This window comes from Phodopus roborovskii, unplaced genomic scaffold, assembly GCF_943737965.1.
Source record: "Phodopus roborovskii unplaced genomic scaffold, PHOROB, whole genome shotgun sequence".
Classification (NCBI taxonomy): Eukaryota; Metazoa; Chordata; class Mammalia; order Rodentia; family Cricetidae; genus Phodopus; species Phodopus roborovskii.
This window is the reverse complement of record NW_026126426.1, coordinates 59,756-83,880: the sequence shown is the minus strand read 5'-3', so window position 1 is coordinate 83,880 and position 24,125 is coordinate 59,756. Positions and strand designations below refer to the sequence as shown.

The following is a 24,125-nucleotide window of genomic DNA, read 5'->3' as shown; positions in this document are numbered from 1 at the left end:
CTGGTGACACCTTGGAAGGAATTACAGGCCTGTGTCAAAGCAGCCAGGTGATTGGTGGACATGGTAAGCACTGAAAAGCACAGGTCACTGCTTTCAGGAGTGACACTAATTAAGGGAACTTAAGAGCAGTCACTGACGGATTAATTTTTAGTAATGAAAATCCATACACTCACTGGGAAAGGACAAATGACATTCAAGCGCCTTCCCAGAAATGTAGTATAAGTAGCTTCTAAAGAAACCAAACCAAAATCCCCAGTTTGGAGACAGACACCACTGATACCCACATATTTTCTGCACAATGTGTACCCCCAAATTTCCAGCAATATCACATGTAAATTGAGAAGATCTATCACTGTACGTCTCAGTGCCCATTGCCATTTCAGAGTAGCTACATTCAACAGTTGTCATGGTGACACAGACAGTAGGGTATACTGAAATTACTATTATGTACTTGCCAGAGATAAAATCTTACTAATTAAAGCCCCATTATTCTACTTTTCCAACAGGGAATCCCCCTACCCCAAATAAAAGCAGGTAAGGCTGGACATGGTAGTAAATATCCTTATTCCCAGCATTCTGAGGAAAGAGGCAGACCATCTGAGTTCCATGACAGCCAGGTCTCTAAAGGAACAAAAAAGCAGGCTAGGAAGGTGTGCTAATACACTTGTAATCCCAACACTCAGAAGGAAGGCCCGGGAAGGAGGATCACATTAATGCCATTCTGAATGCGCTGAACCTAACCCAAAAAGGAAAATAAAGAAAACCCAAAAGCCAAAACAGGCAATAATCAAGTTCTACCATTTATAACTTTCATTCCAAGTCAGCATTTTACTTTTTACAAATGGGTTGCTGGGCAGAACCACTGATGTATTTACTGCCACATGGACCAGGGAGCCTTAACTTGAGAATACAAACCATGGTACAGCTTTGTATCTACTGAACTCCTCATAGTTTTTGATAGAATTAAGTTATGTTACTCTAAGCCTGGCCATGCCATGATTGAGAAGACACATTGTTTAGGAGTTCAGCACGTTCAGAATGGCAAAGAAAAATATTGCCTTCCATGTGCAACAAGAATGCAAGATTATTAAACAATTCTAGTAAATGGCTTGTGTTCAAAAGAAAACCCATCCACATGTACACACACATACAAGAGTACTTAATTCTTCTTGCAGAGGACCCAATCGGTTCCCAGCATTCAAGTGATGGCTCTCAACTGTCCAGCTCCAGATCCAAGGGATTAGATGCACTCTGCTGACCTCTCAGGCATCTCTCTCTCTCTCACACACACACATAGAGAGAGAGAGAGAGAGAGAGAGAGAGAGAGAGAGAGAGAGAGAGAGAGAGGAGACAGAAAGTGCCCATACATATATTCCAAAAAGGAAAACAAAACAAAAATCCACCAGTTGTGGGATCCTCCCACAGTGGGACTTCTCTAGACCCAATGTTAGAGCTGAGACACTCCAGTAAACCAGGCCTTTTATGTTTTTGTTTGTTTGCTTTGTCAAGAAGACACTTTTTGGTACAGCCTTGACTATCAGGGAATTAGCTGTGTAAACCAGGCTGTTCAAGAATTTAAGAGCTCCGCTTGCCTCCTCCTCCCAGTGCTGGGATTAAAGGCATATGCCAAAACAGCCCCATTTAAATAAGTAACAAAACCTTCAATTTCAATAAAAGCTATTTGTAGAACTTAGTGGAGACTCTCATTCATTTTGAATGCCTGTTTTAAAACTGTCTTTACAATAGTGGCCTAGTACATCCTGTTCTAGCATATGGGTTCTGACAGAAAAGCAACAGGCAAGTGAACTGTGTAACTTTTGAGAAGTAATGATTTCGCACATGCATAGCGCCTCACTGCTTCCACCAGTGGACCAATCACAGGTCTCCAAGGCTACAGCTTACCCTGCCCAGTAGAGGGTTCACAACAAGCAGGGCACAACAGAACCAAACTTTACACCCAACCCATTAGCTGTACAGGCTGACACCAAAGGCAGTAAAATGGAGAAGCATTTTATATGCCCAGCTTACTAGCTGAATATAACTGATGAAATTTAACTGCAGCCTGTTAGATGGGCTCCTCTTCTGGAAGAACATGATTAAGGGTCACTGGAAGCAAATTCTAGGCCTCAGATTCACACTTCATGTCTGACAAAAGCTTAAATGTTATTTAATTGTCAATGCATGTTTCTTTACTTGTACAATGGAGAAATGACACCTGTATCTATCATGCAGGCCAACGTACATGTGAAGTGACTACAGTAGTATATAAGTGTTGTGGTTATTAACTCCTATATAGTATACATCAAATGCTTCTGTGGGGTTGCTAATTCATCCATTCCAATGCTAAGGGATAATCTTTTTATACACTGTACAGATGTGTCTCTGCCTAAGACATCTTCTGACTGGTTTAATAAAGAACTGGATGGTCAATAGCTAGGCAGGAGAGAATAGACAGACTTCAGAGCAGGAACTTAGGGTTTGAATCTAGGCACATAAGAGACACGGAGGGAGTTGGACATACACAACGGAGGGAAGCTACAGGGAAGAACGTAAATTAACAGAAACAGATTAATTTCAGCTATAAGAGATAACTGGGAACAGGCCTCAGCTAAAGGTCAAGCTTTCATAATTAATTTAATAATTTTGGGAGCTGGTGATCCCAAAATCCATTAAGACTGGTTATATTACTATTTACCCATTATAAATCATTTCAATTTTCTATTACAAAAATACATCCTACTGAAAGTTTTAAACTTTACAACTATATTTTATGATTCTTTCTACAATTCTTAAAAGTTGATACTTCTTACAAATGAACCATATCCTACAACATGAGCATTCATCTCTAATAGATACTATTAGAATACTATTTGTTGGTAACAAAGTCTCATCACCAGCACTTTCGTGACTACACATTCTACCATCACCTTCAGGTGCCCCACCTGCACCTCATACCCACAAGATAGCAATGAATGCAGCCCAACACAGATCACATCATGTTGCAATATCAAAAGATGAACATCCCTGAATGATCCACACTTACAGTAGACATTAGATACAGAATGCTGAGATTATGAACATTGCTATTTCTAGAACACTGAACAGGAACTGTTTGGGACACCAAGACATCTTAAAAGTCTGTAATAAAAGCAATGCTATTGATTCCATATTTATTTTAGAAGGATCTTTATCAAGTTCATCAGTGTGAAAAGGATGATTTCATAATAACCACTTAAAGACAGCATTTCTCTCTCTACTAGTGATTTTCATTCTGCTACCATAGTTCAGCTCACCCTTGCGTCTACAATAGTCACGCCTCATTTCATAGGATCTGAACTATACAATTGTGTATTGCAGACAATTGCTTGAAAATGATACAAGGAAAGAATAGATCAAGATTTCAAAGTTTACAGAAAACCATACTGCAACAATTGACCAATATAAACAGCTCTTATACTTGTTTATTCTGTTTCATTCAGATAATAACACTAAGATCCTAACACACATTCCCCTATACTCTCCTTAAGCTAGTTTTCTGGTCTTTAAGTAAAAACATCTCCAAGTCAACAATTAGTTTTCTAGCCACCGTTCTTATCAAATGGTGATACACCAAAATCCCAATTCTCATGAATTTTAACATAGTCAAAGTACATTATTTAACCTAAGATTGAAAACTGTGCCTTAACTTTATTAAAAAAGATAGCCACATCAGTTTAACTACATGTGATACTACCTATTCAATTTATTAAAAATTGTAGTAAACATAATAATAAACTAGTGCTCCAAACTTAGGCTGTGCACGGGGAAGACACTATAAGAAGACACAAGAGACTGCCTTGGCAATATGAAGTACAGATTCCTTCTACAGAGATGGAGAAATAAAAGGACAAATCTAGTTGTCTAAAAGACAATTCACTGTACACATTTTATTTACAGTTTTGTACACTGTCTTAATATGAATGGGACCGCTTTTCTACTTGAGCCATTTGTAACCAAAGCAAAATAACCTAAGTAATACAAAGTGTTAAAGTACAGCATAAAGATACAAAAGCAGACATACTAATTCTAGATAGGAATGTAATTATGGTGTTACATTTTTATAGTCCACAATTATGTTTAGGGATCACACAGACATAGATCACTGATTTGAATGAAATGCATAAATTTGTAGCAAAGCTTTGTAGTTACAAAAAAACAAAAAATTACCAAAGAATGCACAAATTTAATGTTTATTCCACCTTTCTGTCATATTCCTGGATCCTTCACCAATGTTACATGCGGAAAAAACAAAAGCAAAACAAATGAAAAACTGAAATCAGAATCACTAATGTTATCAAGGAGGGAAGCAAATAAATTAAACTCTAGCAGCCATCAGCAAGAGGACAGCAAGGAGAATGCTGGGAAAGGAAATGAGGTTGCTAGAAAACTGTACTCAGACTCTCACCAGCAAAAACACGCTCCTGCACGGAGTGGAACAGAAACAGGTCTTTTCCTGCTAAGGTAACAGAAATGCAAGTTCTTTTTCGAATACTGTGGAAAGGCAAATGTGTGTATCATGGTAATTCTAACCAGCTGTTACAGTGCGGGCCAGGAACACATCTGCGAGTTTTGGGGTGACGGATACTGTAATTCTTTGATTGGGATAGTGGACACACTAGCAAAAATTGGGGGGTGGGTAAGAAATGAACACAGAGGTACAAGACAAAGGCGAATGAGACTTCTCTTATATCTTAGCAACAAAAGATGGAATCAAACTTCAGTGCAGTCCACTCTGCTTGGACGAGGCTTTGGTTCAGCTCCCAGTCTCGATTGCGTGACGCAGTCTCCTGTGAGAATACTCAGGTGTCTTCTTAAACAACAAACCTATTTTTAGTGGTGGAGCCGCTCTTCGTAGCTGTGTCTGCGTGGGACTGGTAACCAATCACTATCTTTGGAGGAAGTCCTAACCTTTCCTTGTATACCCTCCTAGAAGACAAAGGAAACAAGGCCTTCAACAACTCTTCCTCAAAAAAAAAAAAAAAAAAAAAAAAAAAAAAAAAAAGTTTAAAAAGGTATTTGATAAATTCATCATATGTTAGTCTTTACATGAAAAATGCTCACTCAGGAAGCAAAACAAAAATTGACTCATTTTATTTCAGTATAACTAGCAAAATTAAAAATTAGCATATACTTTCAACCATACTTAAGTCACTTTATAAACATTTACAATCCCACCAGGTCTATGTAGGGTACTACAATAATTAGTATTAAATAACTAGTATACAATGAAGGATCAGTCCATGAGCTCATAGCACTTGTATTTTACAAATCAATAATAAGTAACTATGATGAAATAGTCACACATGTACTTCACATATTTAAAGTAAGTAATATGCACATATCTCCTTCATTCCTCTATCTAAAAAAGTAAAACTAAGGTGGGTGTATTGTCATAAGCCTGGAATCCCAGCATCCGTTAGATTAAGGCAGGAAAAGGCCAGCTTGCTTTACATGGCAAGACACTATCTCCCAAAAAAAAAAAAATCAAAATTGATATTTTACATATGAATTCTATTAAGCCTATGTACTAACTTCTAACTTCAGAACCCAATTTTCAAATTAGTTGTGACTTCTTTAAGAACAAATGTGGTGTGTACTAAACAAGGTTAAGTATGTAAATATGAGTTCAGAGGATCTGATATGAAGTATTAAGAATAATCTTTCCTTAAAGCCCAATAGGTGGCTGAGCTTTGTGGCACACACCTTTAATCCCAAGCACTTGAGAAGCAGAGGCAGGTAGATCTCCGAGTTGGAGGCTACCTTGGTTTACATAGTGAATTCCAGGACAGCTAGGGGTATGTAGAGATGCCGAATCAAAATAAATGGACGGATGGACAGACAGACCAATGTCAAGGAACTAAGTTTAGCTGGGCTTCATTCCTTGAAGATTAAAGACTAAGAAGAAACAACAAAAAGCTACAGAAAAAACAAAAGCCTGAAAATGAGCACAGAAGCTCCTTGTTAATCTTACAAATCTGAATTTTTAATTCCTAGGGAAAAATACCAAACACTCAAAAATGAGCAGAAAGACCTAATTTTAGAGTTTTACATTCCAGAATTTAACTTCTAAACAGGTTATGTTATTTTATTTTTGGGGGGGAGGGAAGCTGTCCTGGAACTCACCAGGCTAGCCTCAAACTCACAAGAGATCCACCTGCCTCTATTTCCCAAGTACTGGGATTAAAGGCTTATGACACCACTGCCCAGCTTATTTTTTGAAATAACTAATCTGGTAACTAGTATGAGAAAACACTGAAACAGAATAATATACACTTTACCATTAAAAATGTATTTACAAAATAATAATAAAAAGGCAAGGAGTTGAAGTGTACCAACTGGCAGTGTACACACATACACACAAAAAGTATTTTCAGCCTGGCTGTGGTGGAACACATCTTTAATTCCAGCACTCAGGAGGCAGGCAGATCTCTGAGTTCAAAGTCAGCCTAGTCTACATAGCAAGTTCCAGGACAACTAGGGCTACAGAGAAACAGTCTTCCAAAAAAAAAATCCTCAAAAAAACAAGAGGTTAAAATGTTTCAGGTTTCGTCAGGCAATGGTAGCATTGAGAGGTAGAGGCAGGCTGATCTCTGTGAGTTTGAGACTAGCCTGGTCCACAGAGCAAGTTCCAGGACAGCCTCCAAAGCTACACAAAGAAACCTTGTCTCAAAAAAAACAAAAAATAGTTTTAAACATTCAATATCAACAGAGCCCAAACTTCTAAATGTTCATGAAAACATTCACAAAGAAAGTAACAGTTTATAAACTCCCAAATTTCTAAAGCTAGATGAAAAAGACTTCTAGATTTAGTTAATAATGTCAAAGTCAAAAAACGCACCCTATGTGTGTGACTGCGTCTCTGTTTTCACACTCAGTCGTCCATATTGCTATCTTATCACCTTTAGCTCTAACATTAACAACAGCTCCACATACATCATCACTGTAGTCATCAAAAGATTCTCCAATAAGGCACAGCAGCTGAAAAAAAAATTCAAATTAAATTAAACATATCAACAAAAAGAAAAGCAAGTTCTCTTTTCTAGGTGCACTTTATAAAACTAAAGCATCTCTTAAATCAAGAGCTCACTTCTTAAACTGGCCAGGCAGAAACAGTACTGCCAAGTTTGAAGCCATCTTCATCTACAGAGACAAAAACAAAGCAAATGAATAAAAAGAAATTGATCCTTAATTTTTTATTGTTGTTGCCATTGTGGAGGTGATGACAACAGGACAAACAGGTAATGGCAAACCAAGGAAGAGGACACCTGGCATCTGGCCCTGCCCTTCCATCCCATACAGGTTCTGAGAACTAAACTCAGACTTGGCAGCAAGCACTCCCACCCATGGAGCCACAGACCAACTTAAAAACTGACATTTAGCCAGGCAGTGATGGCACATGTCATTAGCAAGATGACTGAAATAGCTACTTATGCTCCCATTTAATTGCCATGTTCTACCAGTTTCGAAATAGAGTTCACTGGCATTAAACACGTTTAACATTGCTGAGCAACTGCCACTAGAATCTACAGCCATAACTGTTTTTAACTTACAAAACTGAAATGTCCTTTTCCTATGGCAGTGGCTCTCAGCCCATGAGCCATGTCCCTTTTGGGGACTGAACAACCCTTTCACAGGGGTTGCCTAAGACCGCCTGAAAACTGCAATCCATAGCAGTAGAAAAACTACAGTTATAAAGTAGCAACAAAACTAATTTTATGATTGGGGTTAATACAACATGATGTATTAAAGGGTTGCAGAATTGGGAAGGTTGAGAACCACTGTCCTATAGGATTCCAAAAATGCTATTTAATCATTCTCCTCCAAAAGCATAATTAAGTTTTTGCTTTAAAATATTACTGATGACACACATATAGTAAGTGCTTATTTATATAGTGAATGCTAACTATAAATCAGATATTGAGTCTAAGTGGCTATAAAAAGTATCAACTATATATAAACTCTGTTCCCAAAAATTAAGATCTAGAACCTGACCACAGAAAATGCTTAGTGTAGCTCATAAAACCAAAATGATAAAGTACCATATCAAAACACATAAGCTAAATAATAATTAACAATTTTAGTGTTTGATTACAAATTTCAAAATTTTATAATTTTTAATTAGCAATGCTATGAGTGGGTTATAAAAACTTTACATCAATTATAAAATGTGAGGTCCTATCATTTCTGATTGATGAATGAATGAATGAATGAGCTGATAGTAGAAGGTGTCAATCACTCTGTATCTGACTCATAGATAAAAAAAATCACTCACATGTACATGATAGTCACATGCTTATATAACCGCAGCATTCCAAGGCTGGAGGCAGGAGGATCCTGAGCTCCAGCCCCAGCATAGCTATGTAGTAAAACCCAGCTAGGCACACCCAAGGCCTTCCCTAAATTTCCTAACTGGTGTATAAGGGACTGGGTTCCTCCATGCCTCTCTTCACAATGCTGTCATCATGTCATCTTCTCATTTCCACTCCACACACGATTCCCTACCCCACTCAGTGCTGCCTTTAAGTCCCTTTAGCCCATCCTTGTACTTTCCTATTAAGCGTACTTACTGTCCTATTTCCAAATCTCACTGGGTCCTGTTAGTAGCTTCATGACCTAAACACACATTACACATTTTAAACCTAAGTTCTACATATGAGAGAAAACATGATATTTTTTCTTTTCAGGTCTGACTTACTTTGCTTTAACACACTTATTTTCTAGTTACACCCCCCCCCCAAAAAAAAGAAAACAAAAACCATAAAATGCTTCAGGTATTGCATGCCATTCTTATGATACTAATTTCTATTTTGTTCTAATTTTAGTATATACAATGCAATGTGGGCACAAGCATTTTTCTAGAACAGATAGCCTGAGTAAGCCAATGAAAATACATCCTAAAGCCGGTCTATAATTTTAAAGCCTTACTTACTGTCTCTAGCCAAAAGCGATCGAGATCACTTCGTCTCTGCTGTTTGTTCAATGTAATTAGCCATCGTCCTCCCCGTTTGTTCTTCTCATCTTCCCACATAGGCTCAATACCATCCTACAAAATAAGAACACAATTAGAATCAGCAAGAAACAACACCAACAACTTTTCTTTTATTCCCTACACCCCTGCCTTGGTACGGCCTTTAAAAGGACACAAAACATAAGTGCCCGAGGCATGTGACCAAAGCAGAGTACCACATCATCACCAATTATCAAATCTTAAGGTTCCACTTCATCTGAAGTTCTGAAAATTCCCAAGAAGCAGACACCTTTTAGAAACATTAAAAAATATATATATGAGCCAATTAATGTCCTATCCTAGCACCTGACAAACGTCTTCATAAATATCTCATAGGTTTAAAATTAGCTGATGATGTCAGTCTACCCAAGTATATCCAGGAAAGGCTGTACAGGATTAGCAAGGCTCAAAGTCAATCCCAAAATGTGCCCAGTAATTAAGTCACACCAAACTGTTATACTAAGCCTGGTAAAGCCAACTGCCTGAATCTACAGCCAGTCTTTCACAAATACCTGAATGACCTGGTCCTGTAAGAAATATAAACAATCATTGATTAGGCATACCTTAAAAAGTGAGTAGTCACAGCCAGGCATTAAATTACTAGACAACTGGATATGGTTGTATAGACTAGGTAAAAGAAAATAATAATTAAAAACATAGTATGTAATGCAGGATTTGGGTGCTTACATAGATAGATACACACACACACATATATACACATACCTGGAAAATATGAAAAAACATGAAAGCTTATGTACAGTTTTCTTTTTGATCTAATTTTGAAGTGGACAAAACAGGTCTAAATAATGACTGCATTCAAGGAAATTTATAATGTAAATTACTACAAAGAACTATATGACATAACTTAGAATAAAGAAAAATATTTCTATACATTTTAACTCAACTCACACATGTGCATTTAAAAATACAAAAATAAACCACCCAGTCTGCATGGTTCAATCAACACTATCTCCCCAGCAAGTGACCAAGAGTATAGATAAGAGTGGTTCTCCAGCTCCAAAAATGGTTCCAGGCTGGTCAGCACCTGGAGGTTGAGGAGCTTGGGAACATGCCAGGCTCACAGTCATATACCAGTAGTTGGACCTGTATTTTTGAGCTATTTCCCAAATAGTTAAGCCATGGAGCAGTATTTGAGATGTTTGATACTTACTGCCTGAAGGCAGAAGACTGTATCACTTATCTCTTGTAGTCTTAAGAGTAAAATTGACTTAAACATTGGTAACAGTACTTGCCTGTCTCCAACATCAGAAGGGAGAGATTATCTTAGTTACACGTATGCAAACTTTCAAACTATATATAAGAGGCATGTTCTCCCATGCTGACTTTAACTTTGTTTAAGAATATTTTGGACAATTTTAAGAATTCTACACCTTTCTTATCACATTACACAGTATAGTCCTGCTTGAATAAGATAACATTATTATACATAAGGTATCTAAATGGTTCATAATTCCCAAACCACAACCATCAAGAATCGTAAGATTACACAGATGAGATTAAAGCAGATGGACTAAAGGGTTATTTATATAAAATCTGCCAGAAAGCAGTGAGAAATAAAGATGTAGTCAAGTACACAAGAAGGTAAAGGATTCTTTCCGATCTTAGTTACAATGCCCAGTAGCTTACACAAAGCTATGGGGATATGATCTACTAGAGGACAAGTTAGAAACAGTTATATAAACTTGGCAAAGCCAAAATATCCAGAGCAGGTGCAAATGTGACTGGAGGTGGGGTTCAAGACCCTTCCCCTTAGTAGGAAATTAGAGGGCTTCCTTCTGTCTGTGTGAAGAAGGCTTCAGTTATTTAAGAATCTTGCAATAAACACAATTAGAGTACAAAAACTGCTTCAGGCTTTCAAGAACTCCAATTAACTAGACTACTACCTCTATCTGCTATTAATTAGCAGAACTTAAATATACTTGTATCATAAAAAGAAAATAGCAGAATGTTCTTAAAGGAGAAAAAGCGAATTCAACAGATTTACTCTATACTTTGCCTTTTTCATTCATGCAAGGTATACCAAATGTCTATTACAAACCAAGCATTGAAAACATTTAATACTGACTGTGCCCTTGAAAAATACACTGCTATGAATTATGACTACAATGCATTCTCACATGTGAGCAAACATGTAGGGAGTTACATGAAAATGTTAAGAATCAACAAATTCAGCATGTATGAACCTAACATAAACATACAGACAGAGCAACTTTGAGGTTGCTTAGACTCTTTAAAATTTTTCTCGAACAGTATTCCCCTATATATTCTTCAAGGAAATCAAAGCAAATTAACTTTGGGGATGAGCTGGGATGCAGCTCAATGGTACAACATTTTGCCCAAGTTTCTGAATGTGATCCTCAGAAAACAAAAACTATTAGAATGAAAACAACTGATTCAAAATTTCTAAGGCATGGGTGGTATATGTCTGCTACATCTTGAGAGGTAAAGGCAAGGCAAGTTCTAGAATACTAAAACATTTTCAAGAATTCAGCTACATCCTGTCTAAAAACACAACACTTTTAAACTTTCACTTTATATTCTATTTTTAAATCTATGAAAAGTTTATGATTGCAAGTCAACTTTTCCTAAACTGAAAACTAAACACTAAAGAAAAATTTCAATTACTGTTTCACAAATTACAATAAAACTGGTAAATTAACACACAGACACCATCATTCTCTTGACATGTCTCTAAATTTTAATCACATCAGCAGGTATCACACTGAAAACTGTTTGCAGAGCAGGCTCTCCAGCACCCTGTTATGATGACACAAACCTATCTAGGTAACTGCACAGGGGAACAAATTCCAAAAATGTTGTCAAAAGTTCTAGGACAATAAGAGGGGATTCTCACAGATGAGGAAGAGACTATTTAAACCTAGGCTTACTCTAATGAAAATGTTCCTTTTTTGCTGTTTGTGGGGATGCAGATCAAGCATAGGGCTTGTGTATAATACTACACAATCAAGTCAAACATTTGTGAAGGAACAAATGAACTTCATCTTTCACTGTACGAATGATGTAAGATGAAAAAATATGTAACTTATATTTTAAAATAAAATTACTTACGCCCAAAAGTCTTCAACAGTATCAAACTTTGAGATCAATCGAAGGTTTGCTTGCCAAGTTTTGCTTTTATCATTTTTAAAAAACCAGAGTGCCCACCTAAAAATAAAAAGCCAGTATATAAAAAAAGGAAAATAGTTGTCAACCCATTCATAGTATAATTATTTTCCAGTCAAAAGGTAGAGATGTCCATCAGCATGAAAATGATGTAAAATGTAGTACTGATATATCGGGGAAAAGTAATTAGCCTTCAAGAGGAAATCTGACACTCAGTATCACAAGGATGAAGTCCAAGAACATGGGACTATATGAAGTAATGCCTACCCCAACCCACTTACAGGAGGTGCTAAGGCATCAGATTTGGAGAACAAAAGTGGTGCCAAGGAATAGACAGAATGGTGCTGACAACTTATCTAATGAACGTGTTTAAGATGAAAACAGGAGCCAGGTGGTGGTGGCAAACACCTTTAATCCCAACACTCAGGAGGTAGAAGCAGGTAGAGGTGGATCTCTGTGAGTTTGAGGCCAGCTTTGTCTACTGAGCTAGTTCCAGGACAGCCAGGGCTATTATACAAAGACACCGTCTCGAGGGGGGAAAAAAAAAAAAAAAAAAAAAAAAGATGGAAACAGGTCTAAGGAATAGCACAGCAGGCAAATGTACTTACACTAGCAGCCTGGTGCTGAGTTTTGACAACTGGAACCCATGTAAAAGCCAGTTTTTATTTGTCCTATGACCTCATATTTGTGCTGAGGCACGTGAAAACCTTTACAAATGTAGATATACACAAAAACAAATATTTTCATAAAATACACTGGGGAGGGTGAGGGAGGTTTAAGACAGTTTCTCTGTGTGGCCTTGGTTGTTCTGAAATTCTTTGTAGACCAGGCTGGCCTTGAACTAGGAGACCACTGCATTCCTCTAAGCTAGGACTAAAGGCATGTGCTACCTGGCTCTAAAATACATTTTTTTTTAATAAGATGAAAATAGGTTTTGCTATACAATATAACGTGAATGCAATTAACATGACTAAGCTGTAGGTTTTAAAAGATTAAGAGGGGCTGAACAGGTGGCTCAGTGGCTGAAAGCTCTGGCTATTCTTGCATAGGACCCAGGTATAATTCCCAGTACCCACATGGAATCCAGGATTCCTCCTTCTAGCCTCCACAAGCACTACAAACATAATACAATATCATACATGCAGGCCAAAAGCCACCCACACTCATAAAAATAAATCTAAAGTTTAAAAAAAGTAAATAAAACACAAAGGTAAGGTAAGTTATTGCTTGTACTTTACTATATACATTTAGAGGAACAATTTAAAATGGCAGTTTCTATTAAAAAAGCAAACTAGTTTTCATTTAAAGAGTAGATGCATTTTAGTTGGAAAAATAGTGCTTTAATAAAGAATGTATGTCAGGCCCGAGGTTTCGTCCTCATCATAATTAAAATAGCATTGTATATCAACATAACAGATTCTCTGCAAAATAGACAATTACAGCGTACAAAACAGTATGATAGCAGTCAAGAAAGTATAATTATTTAAAGAGAAAACAGGAAAAATTAACTAAAAGGAAAAGGGGGACAGAGAATAGGGAAAGCATTAAATATGATGCTGTTGTCAAACACACTTAAAAATAGTTAAACATATCTATAGATATGCTTTAAAATAATGCATGACAATTTCTATATAGCTGCATATACTTCTAAGTTTTCTTCCTAAAATAGTTTGTAGAAGCCTTATACATACAGACACAGACACGCACCACACCCATACACACCCCGTAGTTTCTATGCCACCAGCAGGACCCCACTGTTACTGATCCCTTACAAACACTGTAGTTTTACTCTTCTGAAGTAATCTGAAGATTATTACTCTTCATACCCTTAGGTTTTCCATCCATGGATTCCAGCAACCTCAGAATGCATTTAGGGGAAGCACTTGCACCCATTCTGAAAAGGATTCTTCCCTGGATGACAAAACTGAAAAGCATTCGAAACATCTACACTGTGAGAGGTAGTTATCCTCTAGAGGTGACTTTTAAGTTAAGGGAGTTGCAACCTCAGAAGTTTTACAACCATGCCTACAAACATTATGATCTCAGCTGCATGTGGTGGCTCAACCTGAACTCAATTCCAAAACTCAACGGCTGACAGAGGACAACTGAAAGCAACCCTGAACTACCTAGTGAGTGCCAAGCTATGTCGGGCTACGGTATAAGCACCTTTCTCACTAAACTCATACCTGTTTACATGTCCTTTACATATTCTACATGTAAAACACATCTACTGTTTAACAAAATACTGTTTTGAATGGGGATATAAATGAGCCACTTTTCCCCCAATTTTTCACTTGCAAGACTGATAAACTATATATATTTATTTCTTGGGGAAAAAAGAATAAGCCTACTAAAGAGTTATGAGTAATTAGGATAAAAATTGTAATTACAACAAGCTTGCAGTTGTTGCAGTAAGCTTGACAATTTCACAAAACAATGGTATTTCTGATGAGTTTAGAGGTGATGTTTGATGCTCTAAATGAAATATGTCCACATCTTTAAGATCTGCACAAATCACTGGACTATTCTCAGAGCCACCAATAAATCATGCTACAAGAATCATATAAGTAAAAAAACTGTTCCAAATATAAGAAAAGCCAATGGATTCCAATGTCCCGTCTTGGCATTACTATAAGAACAGAGCTACAAAAACAAAAACTCTAGAGTCCTCAGTACTACTGTTTCATGTAAAATGAGTTTAAAAGGAGCTGGGCAGTAGTGGCACATGGCCTGTAATCACAGCACTCAGGAGGCAGAGACAGACGGATATCTAAGAGTCTGAGGCCTGCCTCATGTACAGAGCAAGTTCCAGGACAGGCTCCAAAGCAACAGAGAAACCCTGTCTCAAAAAATAAACTTTAAAAGGAAGCCAGGTGTAATGGTGCACATCTTTAATCCCAGCACTTGGGAGACAGAGGCAAGTGGATCTCTGAGTTTGAGGCCAGCTTGGTCTACAGAGTGAGATCCAGGGCTACAGGAAAACCTTGTCTTGAAAAGAATCAACAGAGTTTAAAAAGGAGGGGCTGGAGAGAGAGGTTCAATGGTTAATAGCACTTGCAGAGGAAGCATGTTTGGTTCCCAGCACCCACATGGTAGTTCACAACTCCACTTCCAAGGGATTTGACACCTTCTGGCCTCCATTTGACCTGTATGCACATTGTACACTTGGAGGCAACACTCTCATACACATAATATAAAACCCTAAGTAATTTTTTAAAGTGAAAAGAGGTCACAAGATCAAATATCTGAGGAATTATTGAAAACAAAATGATCTAATCATACATTGGCATACATTTATTTTAAAAATTACTACATGGGAGCCAAGTGTTAGTGGCGCACACCTTTAGTCCCAGCCCTCAGGAGGCAGAGGCAGGCGGATCTCTGTGAGTTCAAGGCCAGCATGGTCTACAGAACTACTTCTGGGACAGGCTCCAAAGCAATACAGAAACCCTGTCTCAAAAAAAAAAAAAAAAGATTACTACATGGTAAAGTTGTACTAAGACTGGCAGGAAAATCCAGAAGCCATGGGGAAAATGATTATTTGCCTACATAAATATTAAAATACTTTTAAATCCCATATAATTCCAAAAAAAAACCTAATAAAAAGTAAATTGGAACTACATTTACCGATTTAATATTCCTACTATTTGAATGCCTGGAAATCAACTTGAAAGATAATTCAAAAGAAAAAAAAAAGATATAGGTTAAAAACAGACTCTCCAAAGAGAAAAAAACCCCAAGTGACCAAAAGAATATGAAAGTGTTCTGAAATGTAGTACTTCCCACTTCAGGCCGGCACCCACTTGGTTACAACAAACACCTCATGCACATGTGGACACACACAACAGTTCTGCAATGTACAGCACTTTTAACAAAGGTTAAACATACTACCTGAGAAAGCAAACACACTTTATACACACTATCCCATCCTGTCCCCCCACCCCTGTTAAGGGTTTATAAGAAAATACAGAAACCACAAAACTTATGGTAAGTCAGTAATGCTTCAAGTATTAAAACGCATTTATAATATTTTCCCAACTGGCATACTTTACCCAAAAAAAAAAAAAAAAGATTAGAACTTAGAGGAAAAACTAATCTCTCAAGAGTTACACTTTTCCATGATCTCACATCTCTCCGCAGTATAAAGGTGTGCTGGATTACTTCCCTCCAAAATGCCACCAAACTAGTAACTGTGTTCAGACAGCTAAAAGCAGAGTTAGCTGTGTGTGAGTGTGTTTACCATGTGCACACAACGGACGAGTGAAGGTAGGACTGGATCTCCTGAAACTGGAGAGCTACTGACAGTCCTCAAAAGCAAACCAGGGTCCTCTGCAAGATCGGCTTAAAAAGATTTGCCTTTGGCAAATAAATACACAAACCAGAAAGGAACTGGGCGCTCAGAAGTCAGTTCCAGTTTATTTGTTTCCAGGTTCATGTAAAGTTTCCATTTTCTTCCCACCATCAGTAAAGGAAAAATACTTTGCATTACATAATCTGAAAACCCAGAAACTAAACCAGACACAGACTGGGAGGTATAGGAGAAGCTAGAGAAAACTCGTATAACAAACGACCACCCATCTTCCCGTTACACTGCTGATTATGAAGACCTGCTCTCTTAGTTCCTCCTCTCTGGTCTCTATGTGCCCACCTCCTCTAACCTCACACACCCATCTCTCCTTTCTCAGTCTGCCTTCATTCCCATTCTTGCTTTCTGTATGTCCTGTCCTCTGTTCAAATGCTCCAACCTGTCACCCTTCACCTACACTTCACTAAAGTCAGCAAAGAGTTGTTTAATTGTCCAACCCAACAGATGCTGTGAGACCTTGAATAAGCCATGTTCCTGTACCCCCTGGTCCTCCACTCTGTCCTGTCTTTATGACTATATCCCTTCTATAGTCCTTCTCAACAAAAATCTTCTGTGGGCTGATGCCTGAGCATATATATCTAAAACGAGTTATATCTCACTTCTGTTAAACCTATCTTGTGCACCACACCCTTCTTACCTGTATCAGAAAGCGGCTTACCTGTTCTGTAGAGGGTGTTTGATATAGTGCTCTGGGTTGGCAACCTCCTGATTAGACTCTGTTTTTTCCTCTTCCGCAGGTGGGGGATTAGTAGTAGGGGTGGTTTCCTAGTGGAAAATAAATAGGATTAAAAAAACAAAACAAAACAGCAATACTATAAACAAGGTTAATATAATGAAGAGCAGATAGTTTCACAAGACTGACTGCATACCAACCCTTGGAACAATCAGACCACTCTAGCTCTTCATTAAAACAGAAAGGCTTCTCAACTGTGATTTTTATAAAACTGTAGATACCCTATTTGCACATATTTAGATCATCAAAGATTATGCATAAAGGTTAATGGCCCCTCCAAAGCTACCTAAAGAATCCATCTCAAAAAAATTTAACCAAACAAGCCCCCCCCCAAAAGGTTAATGACCCAACTTTCATAATATGCTAAAATATCATGGAAGGGTGGATGGCACAGGTCAATGGTAAAGCATGTGTCCAGCATGCAGGGGGCAGTGTGTTCACATCTCAGGCCCACAAAAGAGGTAAAATAGTACTCTATCTTATGGAGGTGGACCTGGGAAAGGTTTAAAGCTGATATAAGAAAAACAGAAATCAACGTTCAAGTGACCAAGCCAGTGGTACAGAAGGCCTTCATAACTTCATGACAGACTCACTGCTTGACACAACGGCTATTTGGAATTTTCTGTGCTGATATATTATTTGATTTATTAAAGCTTCCCTGAGCTAGAGAAGCCAGGCACACACCTTTAATCCTAGGACTCATGATTAAGAGACAGACGGATCTCTGTGAGCCCAAGGCTACCCAGATCTATACAAGTCCTAAAGAGAAACAGCTCACACAAAGATGATCTCAGCACCCGAGATCACACACCTTTAATCTCAGCATTAGGGAGGTATATAAGACAGGAGCAAGGTCTCAGTGTCAGGCATTCATTCTCCAGATTCTCCAGCTACACTGAGGAGAGGCAGAAGGGTCAGCCCGTTCAGCCTGAGGTAGTGGAGAGTTAGTGGCTTCACTATCTTGCTTCTCTAAGCTTCAGCTTGATGTCTGAAACTCAATATCTGTCTCTGGGTCTTTTATTTTTCATGATACAATTTTCAACAGGCAACAATGAAAGAAGGTAGAATTTATTCTTAAACTTGAGGCTATTTTTCTAGTCATAATTAATATTGTCACTGAAACTATGAAAAGGAGCCCGGGAACAATTTAAAGTATTCATCACTTTGCCTCTTGCAGTTCCTCAGCCTACTAAAAACTGGCCTTAACAGTTAAAATCACCAAAGGAAGTCATTAGAAGCTAAAGCATGTGCCAGAACACATATGCACACCCACACATGCACTTTAAAGGGAAGTGCTTTGCCTACATGTATGCCTGTGCATCTCAGCATCACAAGAATACAACGCTTAAGGCCACAACAAGCTGCTGTTGGCAGCCCTGAGAGCTCCAGAACTTGGGGTCTCTGGGAGAGCAGCAGTCAGTGCTCCTAACTGCTCAGCCAGCTCTTACCTGCTGCTGCTGCTTCTTCTTTTTTTTTTTTTTTTTTTTTTTTTTTTTGAGATTTGTTTTTCATTCTTTTTTAAAATTTAAATTTTATTTTTGTTTTACTTCGTTTTTTGAAACAAGGTTTCTCTGTATTGCTTTGGAGTCTGTCCTGGAACTCGCTCTGTAGACCAGGCTAGCCTCAAACTCACAGAGATCCACCTGCCTCTGCCTCCCGAATGCTGGGATTAAAGGCATGTGCCACCAACACCCAGTTATTTTTAATGTTATATGCACTGGTGTTTTGTCTGCATGCATGTCTGTGTGACAATACGGGACCCCTGGAACTGGAGTTACAAACAGTTGTGAACTGCTATGTGGGGACTGGGAATTGAACCCAGATCCTCTCGGACCAATGCTCTTAACTGCTGAGTCATTTCTTTGCGTCAATATTTTTTATTTAATTTATATATTCTTCAGCACTGGACATCAAACCTAAGGCCTTGTATGTATGAAGCAACACTGAAATATACTCCCAGTCTAACTACCATGACCCATAGAGATGCACGCTCTAATAGACCTCAACTAGATCCAATAAATACTAAATTTAAAGGGTACTTTTCTTAAATCAGCCTATAATATGTTCAGAAACTTTATTCTCTGAGCCCAGACACATCAGCAAGCACCTCCGAGTCCAGTACCATATTGAGATGAGAAGCAAGACAGGACCACCCAGAGGTTGTGGGCCAGTTAGTTTTGAGTATGAGATACACAGGTGTGAGCATAGGTGTGAGCATAGGTGTGCGCGCACGCGCGCGCACACACGCACACTACAAAAATAAATAATCACTATTTAAAAATAAGAGGCTGGTCAGATAGTTTGGCAGGTAAAGGTAGGAGTTCAATCCCTAGGTACCCACATGATAGGAGACAACTGGTTCCTGCAAGTTCTCTTCCTGATACCCATGTTCCCCTTACATATACACTAAGTAAATATAAAAAATGCATAGAGAAATCATTCAGCATCAATTTTGCTTGGATTTTCTCACAACTGGATTACTAATGGCCAAAGCACTTAACCAGAAATTATGAACTTAGTAAATGAATAATTTAAACATTTATATAAATGAATCAAGGGCCTAAAATTTACATGTAGTCCACCACTCCTTAAAACAAAATCATTCTATTTTCTCATTAGCCAATTTAAGTCGTAACAGGCCAACCACTAATGCCATTTCCTCACTGACTAGATTAAAATAAACAATGCTGCCCAGGCAGTGGGGATTTCAATGATTAAAAAAAAAAAAAAAAAAAAAAAAAAAAAAAAAAAAAAAAAGGAACAGTGGCCAGCGGACCTCGGGTGACAGTGCGCCACCAGAGAAAATGAGTGATAGAAAAGTGAGCCACCAAAAAGGCTACGTTCGGGTCCTTGGTCTTGTGGTGACTCTCACAGTATGGCTCTGGGAGTCCAACAGAGAACACAGAGTCCAGGCACGAGAGGCCTCCTTCCATGTTGGGGAAACCGAATCCATATGGGGGAGAGGGGGTGTTCAGCTTTCAGAAACCAGAGATAAAAATCATGTATTACAGAGTCTTATGAACTACTAAAAACAAATCTTGATAGTGTCAAGGACATCTATCTATGGATTAACCGACTCCAAAAATAAAACTGTACTCTTCAGCCTGGGGTGGAGGGGGGAGTGTTGCACGCCTTTAATCCCAGCAGCAGGTAAATTTGAGGCTGAAGCCAGCCTGTCTACATAAGAGTTCCAGAACAGAGATACCCTGTGGGGGGGGGGGGAGAGGGGAAGCCCACAAACACAAACAACTGAACTCTTTAGAGAGGATAATAATACAATCTTAAGCCTCTGTGAGAATCAAGCTTACTGGGGCTGCAGAGATAGCTCAGTGGTTAAGGGGTGGTGGCCACACACGCCTTTAGTTCCAGCACTCTGGAGGCAGAGGCAAGAAAATCAGAATTAGAGGTCAGTCTGGTCTACAAAGTACGTTCCAGGACAGGCTCCAAAGCTACAGAGAGACCATATCTCCAAAAATTAAATAAAAATAAAAAGAATTTTCTTAATTCTTTTTCATTAGGATATGTTACCAGTCTTAACAACTATAATTACCACTGAGATAGAAATTATTCATTTTAGAAAGTGTTTAATTTATGATTGTTTAGACTGTGTGTGTGTGTGTGTGTGTGTGTGTGTGCGCGCAATGTTCACAAAAGTTAGGCATCCTAGAACTAGAATTACAGATGGCGGTGTGGGAGCGGGGAACCAAACCAAGGTCATCTCGAAGAGCAGCCAGTTTTCCTAACCACGCTATCATTTTTCCAATCCTTAATTTTATTTTTTTGAGACAGGGTCTCACTATGCAGCCCTGGCTGGACTGGAAGGAGATCTGCTTACTTCTGCATCCCGAGTGCTAGGATTAAAATCGTATGCCTCGACATACTGCCTCCTACAAAGTAATTGAAGGACTGAGGAAGACTCAAGACTCAATGCTCCAAGCTAGCCTATGCTGCCTAGCCATTTTGAGGTCAGTCTACACAACTTTGTGAAACCCTGCCTCAGAAATGTAGCTGAGGCTGACTTCCAACCGGCTATGTAGTAGATGATGATGCTCAGTGCTAGGACTATATATAAGTGCACATCACCATGACTGCCTTTTCCCATCACATCTTAAATGCCCATATTTTAACCAGGATTTTCAGGTTTGCAAGTCATTTGAACAGAAACATAAAGGCTAACACAATAGATTATGGTTACTCTCAAAACAATTTAACACATTTTTAATCTAACAGACAGCCTGCCCTTGAAAGGCCATAGTTATCAAGTACATTTCACACAGGTAGACCAGAGGAAAAAAGAGCAAAGCCATAGGATGGTATGTACTGTTTATCTAGACCATAACCAAAGTACCCAAAGTGAGAGTAGCCCATGAAACTGAAGAGTGGATGGACAGTATGCGGCAGAGACTATGAAGGCCGTGGATGTCAAGCCAAAGCACACCTCATCATTTAAGCAGTGGAAGCTATTAACCACCAGGTGAGAGAGATTAAATACCCATAGCAAGTAAGGGAAGAGAAAAATACCATCAGTTCAAGTGCAAAAGAGTAAACTTGATTTTAGATCAGTTGAATGTGTCAAATAAGGAGTTCAGTACTATACTTTAGGGATTCCAGTTTCAGTAAGCTCTGCACCAACAGCAGAAAGTTGAAAAGAAAGGAAAAAAAGCCAAGAGCAGGATAAATCTAACTGCTGCCCGGTGGGGGGGGGGGGGGGGGGGGGAATCTCAGCTTTTTCAATATTCTGTAAAAATTAGAACATGTCAACAAATTAATATTACAAACATGTCATAGTCCTAATATTATATGGCTGATTGTTTATTGTGTCTACCCCATGTTTGTGGTATTTTCTATAATAAATGTGATGACATTTTAAATTCTCACTCTGATCACAGCAATTTTTCATCAGTTCCCAAAATCCTGGTAAGTTTGTTTGTGGTTTTAAATACTCAAATCTGTCACCAACTTGCAATGCGAAGATGCATTTAATCCTCTCCTCTGGCAATGAGGGTTAGCCCTCCAAGACACTCATGTGTCTACCGCTACCTTCACACCATAAATAACTGAAACTTCCTCTTTAGGAAAGATCACTTAACCAACTCTTCAGCTCTCCTGGCACTGATATAGATTTGAAGCAGTAACTACAAGTGCAGCCCACACAACATACTGCTGGCCTACCTACTGATGGTGGTCTATGGGGAAGTTAAGCTACTGAAAGATAAACATAAACATCTGGGAATGCTTTTAGCATTTGACAGTAATTATATACCCACTCAAATCAATCACATGCATTTTCATAGTATTTATCATTTTATAAAAGCAGTACATCACTTTTTTTTTGGAGGCAAGGTTTCATGTAGCCTAAGCTGGACCAAAACAGATTAGGTAGCAGAGGGCAGATGACTGTGAATTCCTGATCCTCCACAGCCTCTACCATCCAAGTGCCAGGGGACAGATGTGCTAGACCAAGCCTAGCTTCAACAATTTAAAGAATATAAGTTTTAGCCGGGCATTGGTGATGCACGTCTTTAGTCCCAGCTCTTGGGAGGCAGAGGCAGGTGGATCTCTGTGAGTTCGAGGCCATCCTGATCTATGGAGCTAGTTCCAGGACAGCCTCCAAAACCCTCAAAAAACCAAAAAAAGAAAAAAAAGAAAAGAAACTATGCTGGGTGTTGGTGGCACAAGCGTTTAATTCCAGAACTTGGGAGACAAAGACGGCAGATCTCTGAATTAGAGGCCAGCCTGGTCTACAGGGCAAGTTCTAAGACAACCAGGGATACACAGGGAAACTGAGAAACTATAAACTATGGTTACATGGCTTTCCATTCTGCAAATATCTGAGGTATACTATGGCTAGAGATTTTCCTAGGTATGCTATGATTTTGACAAGAGGAAAAGAAATAAATATACACATTCTGCTTTCCTTTCCTCTCTGCATTAGGTCTACTCAATGCTTCTTTCTGGGTAGCCAATAGAAGAAACACTTCAGCCTGCTCAGAGTAGAGATGTAACACTGTGAAGTTACTGTACAAAAATACTCAAAAACACAGAAGACACTCCTAGTCCCCTTTCTATTCTAAAGCCTTAATAATTTTGGCCGCATTTCCTGTATTAATGAACAGCTAGAAACATAATACAGAGCCGAACCATTTATTAACAAGATATATAATGGATATTGAAGTCAAGCACCACATTAAAGATCAAAGAAGCTAGAGAAAGAAAGGAATTGTGGCATATTTGCTCACCTATCATCCTGTGGTTGCAAGCAATGCTACAATTAACATCTTCCACTTCCCACACTCTGCCTGCACTACCACATCTTTCCTCTGACAACATGAAATGCAATCAATCCCAGATCTACCAATATTTGATGGACTAGGAGTAAATATTTCAAAGCAGGCAGGGTCCATGTAGGGGGAGCCCATGGCCCAGATCTAGTTGTAGCACCTATTTAAAACTTTTTAAGTGACTCAAACTCCCTATAAGCATCAATTTCTTCATTTACAAAGAGCTGTGAGGGTTTTTAGTGGTAATCCAACAGTCTGTCATGCATATGATCAACGCAACTGACAACTGCAATTAGTCATCAGTTCTGTAGGGTGCTTTGAATTTGAAAAGACAGCAGATGAGTAAATGAGGCATACCAAACAAGATTTTCAAACTCTGGGGTGGTCTGGCTAGTTCTTTCAATTTTACCATAGGAAACATAAATATAAATTTCAGAAGTTGAATCATCAGCATTCATATCTCTGAAACATCATAGAACTGACCTAATCTACCTGGAACATGCTCTTTCAGTTAGTCCTTGACTCAACAGTTCTGTCTACCCTCAAATTCTTCCA

General features: G+C 38.5%; 1 protein-coding gene across 2 annotated transcripts in view; it reads right to left on the bottom strand.

The window, feature by feature from the left end:
* Positions 1–3,718: 3,718 nt before the first annotated feature.
* The window catches only part of LOC127223139 (eukaryotic translation initiation factor 4E), a 34,448-nt gene continuing 14,041 nt past the window's right edge, over positions 3,719–24,125 (bottom strand). For both annotated transcript variants that reach the window (XM_051185648.1, XM_051185649.1), the window contains exons 3-8: positions 17,215–17,321; positions 12,137–12,232; positions 9,610–9,673; positions 8,969–9,082; positions 6,878–7,017; positions 3,719–4,965 (exon numbers count right to left, since the gene is read on the bottom strand). In XM_051185648.1, coding sequence (XP_051041605.1) covers positions 4,851–4,965; positions 6,878–7,017; positions 8,969–9,082; positions 9,610–9,673; positions 12,137–12,232; positions 17,215–17,321 — 636 coding nt within the window. In that variant the 3' untranslated portion in view covers positions 3,719–4,850. The remainder of the gene's footprint in view (positions 4,966–6,877; positions 7,018–8,968; positions 9,083–9,609; positions 9,674–12,136; positions 12,233–17,214; positions 17,322–24,125) is intronic.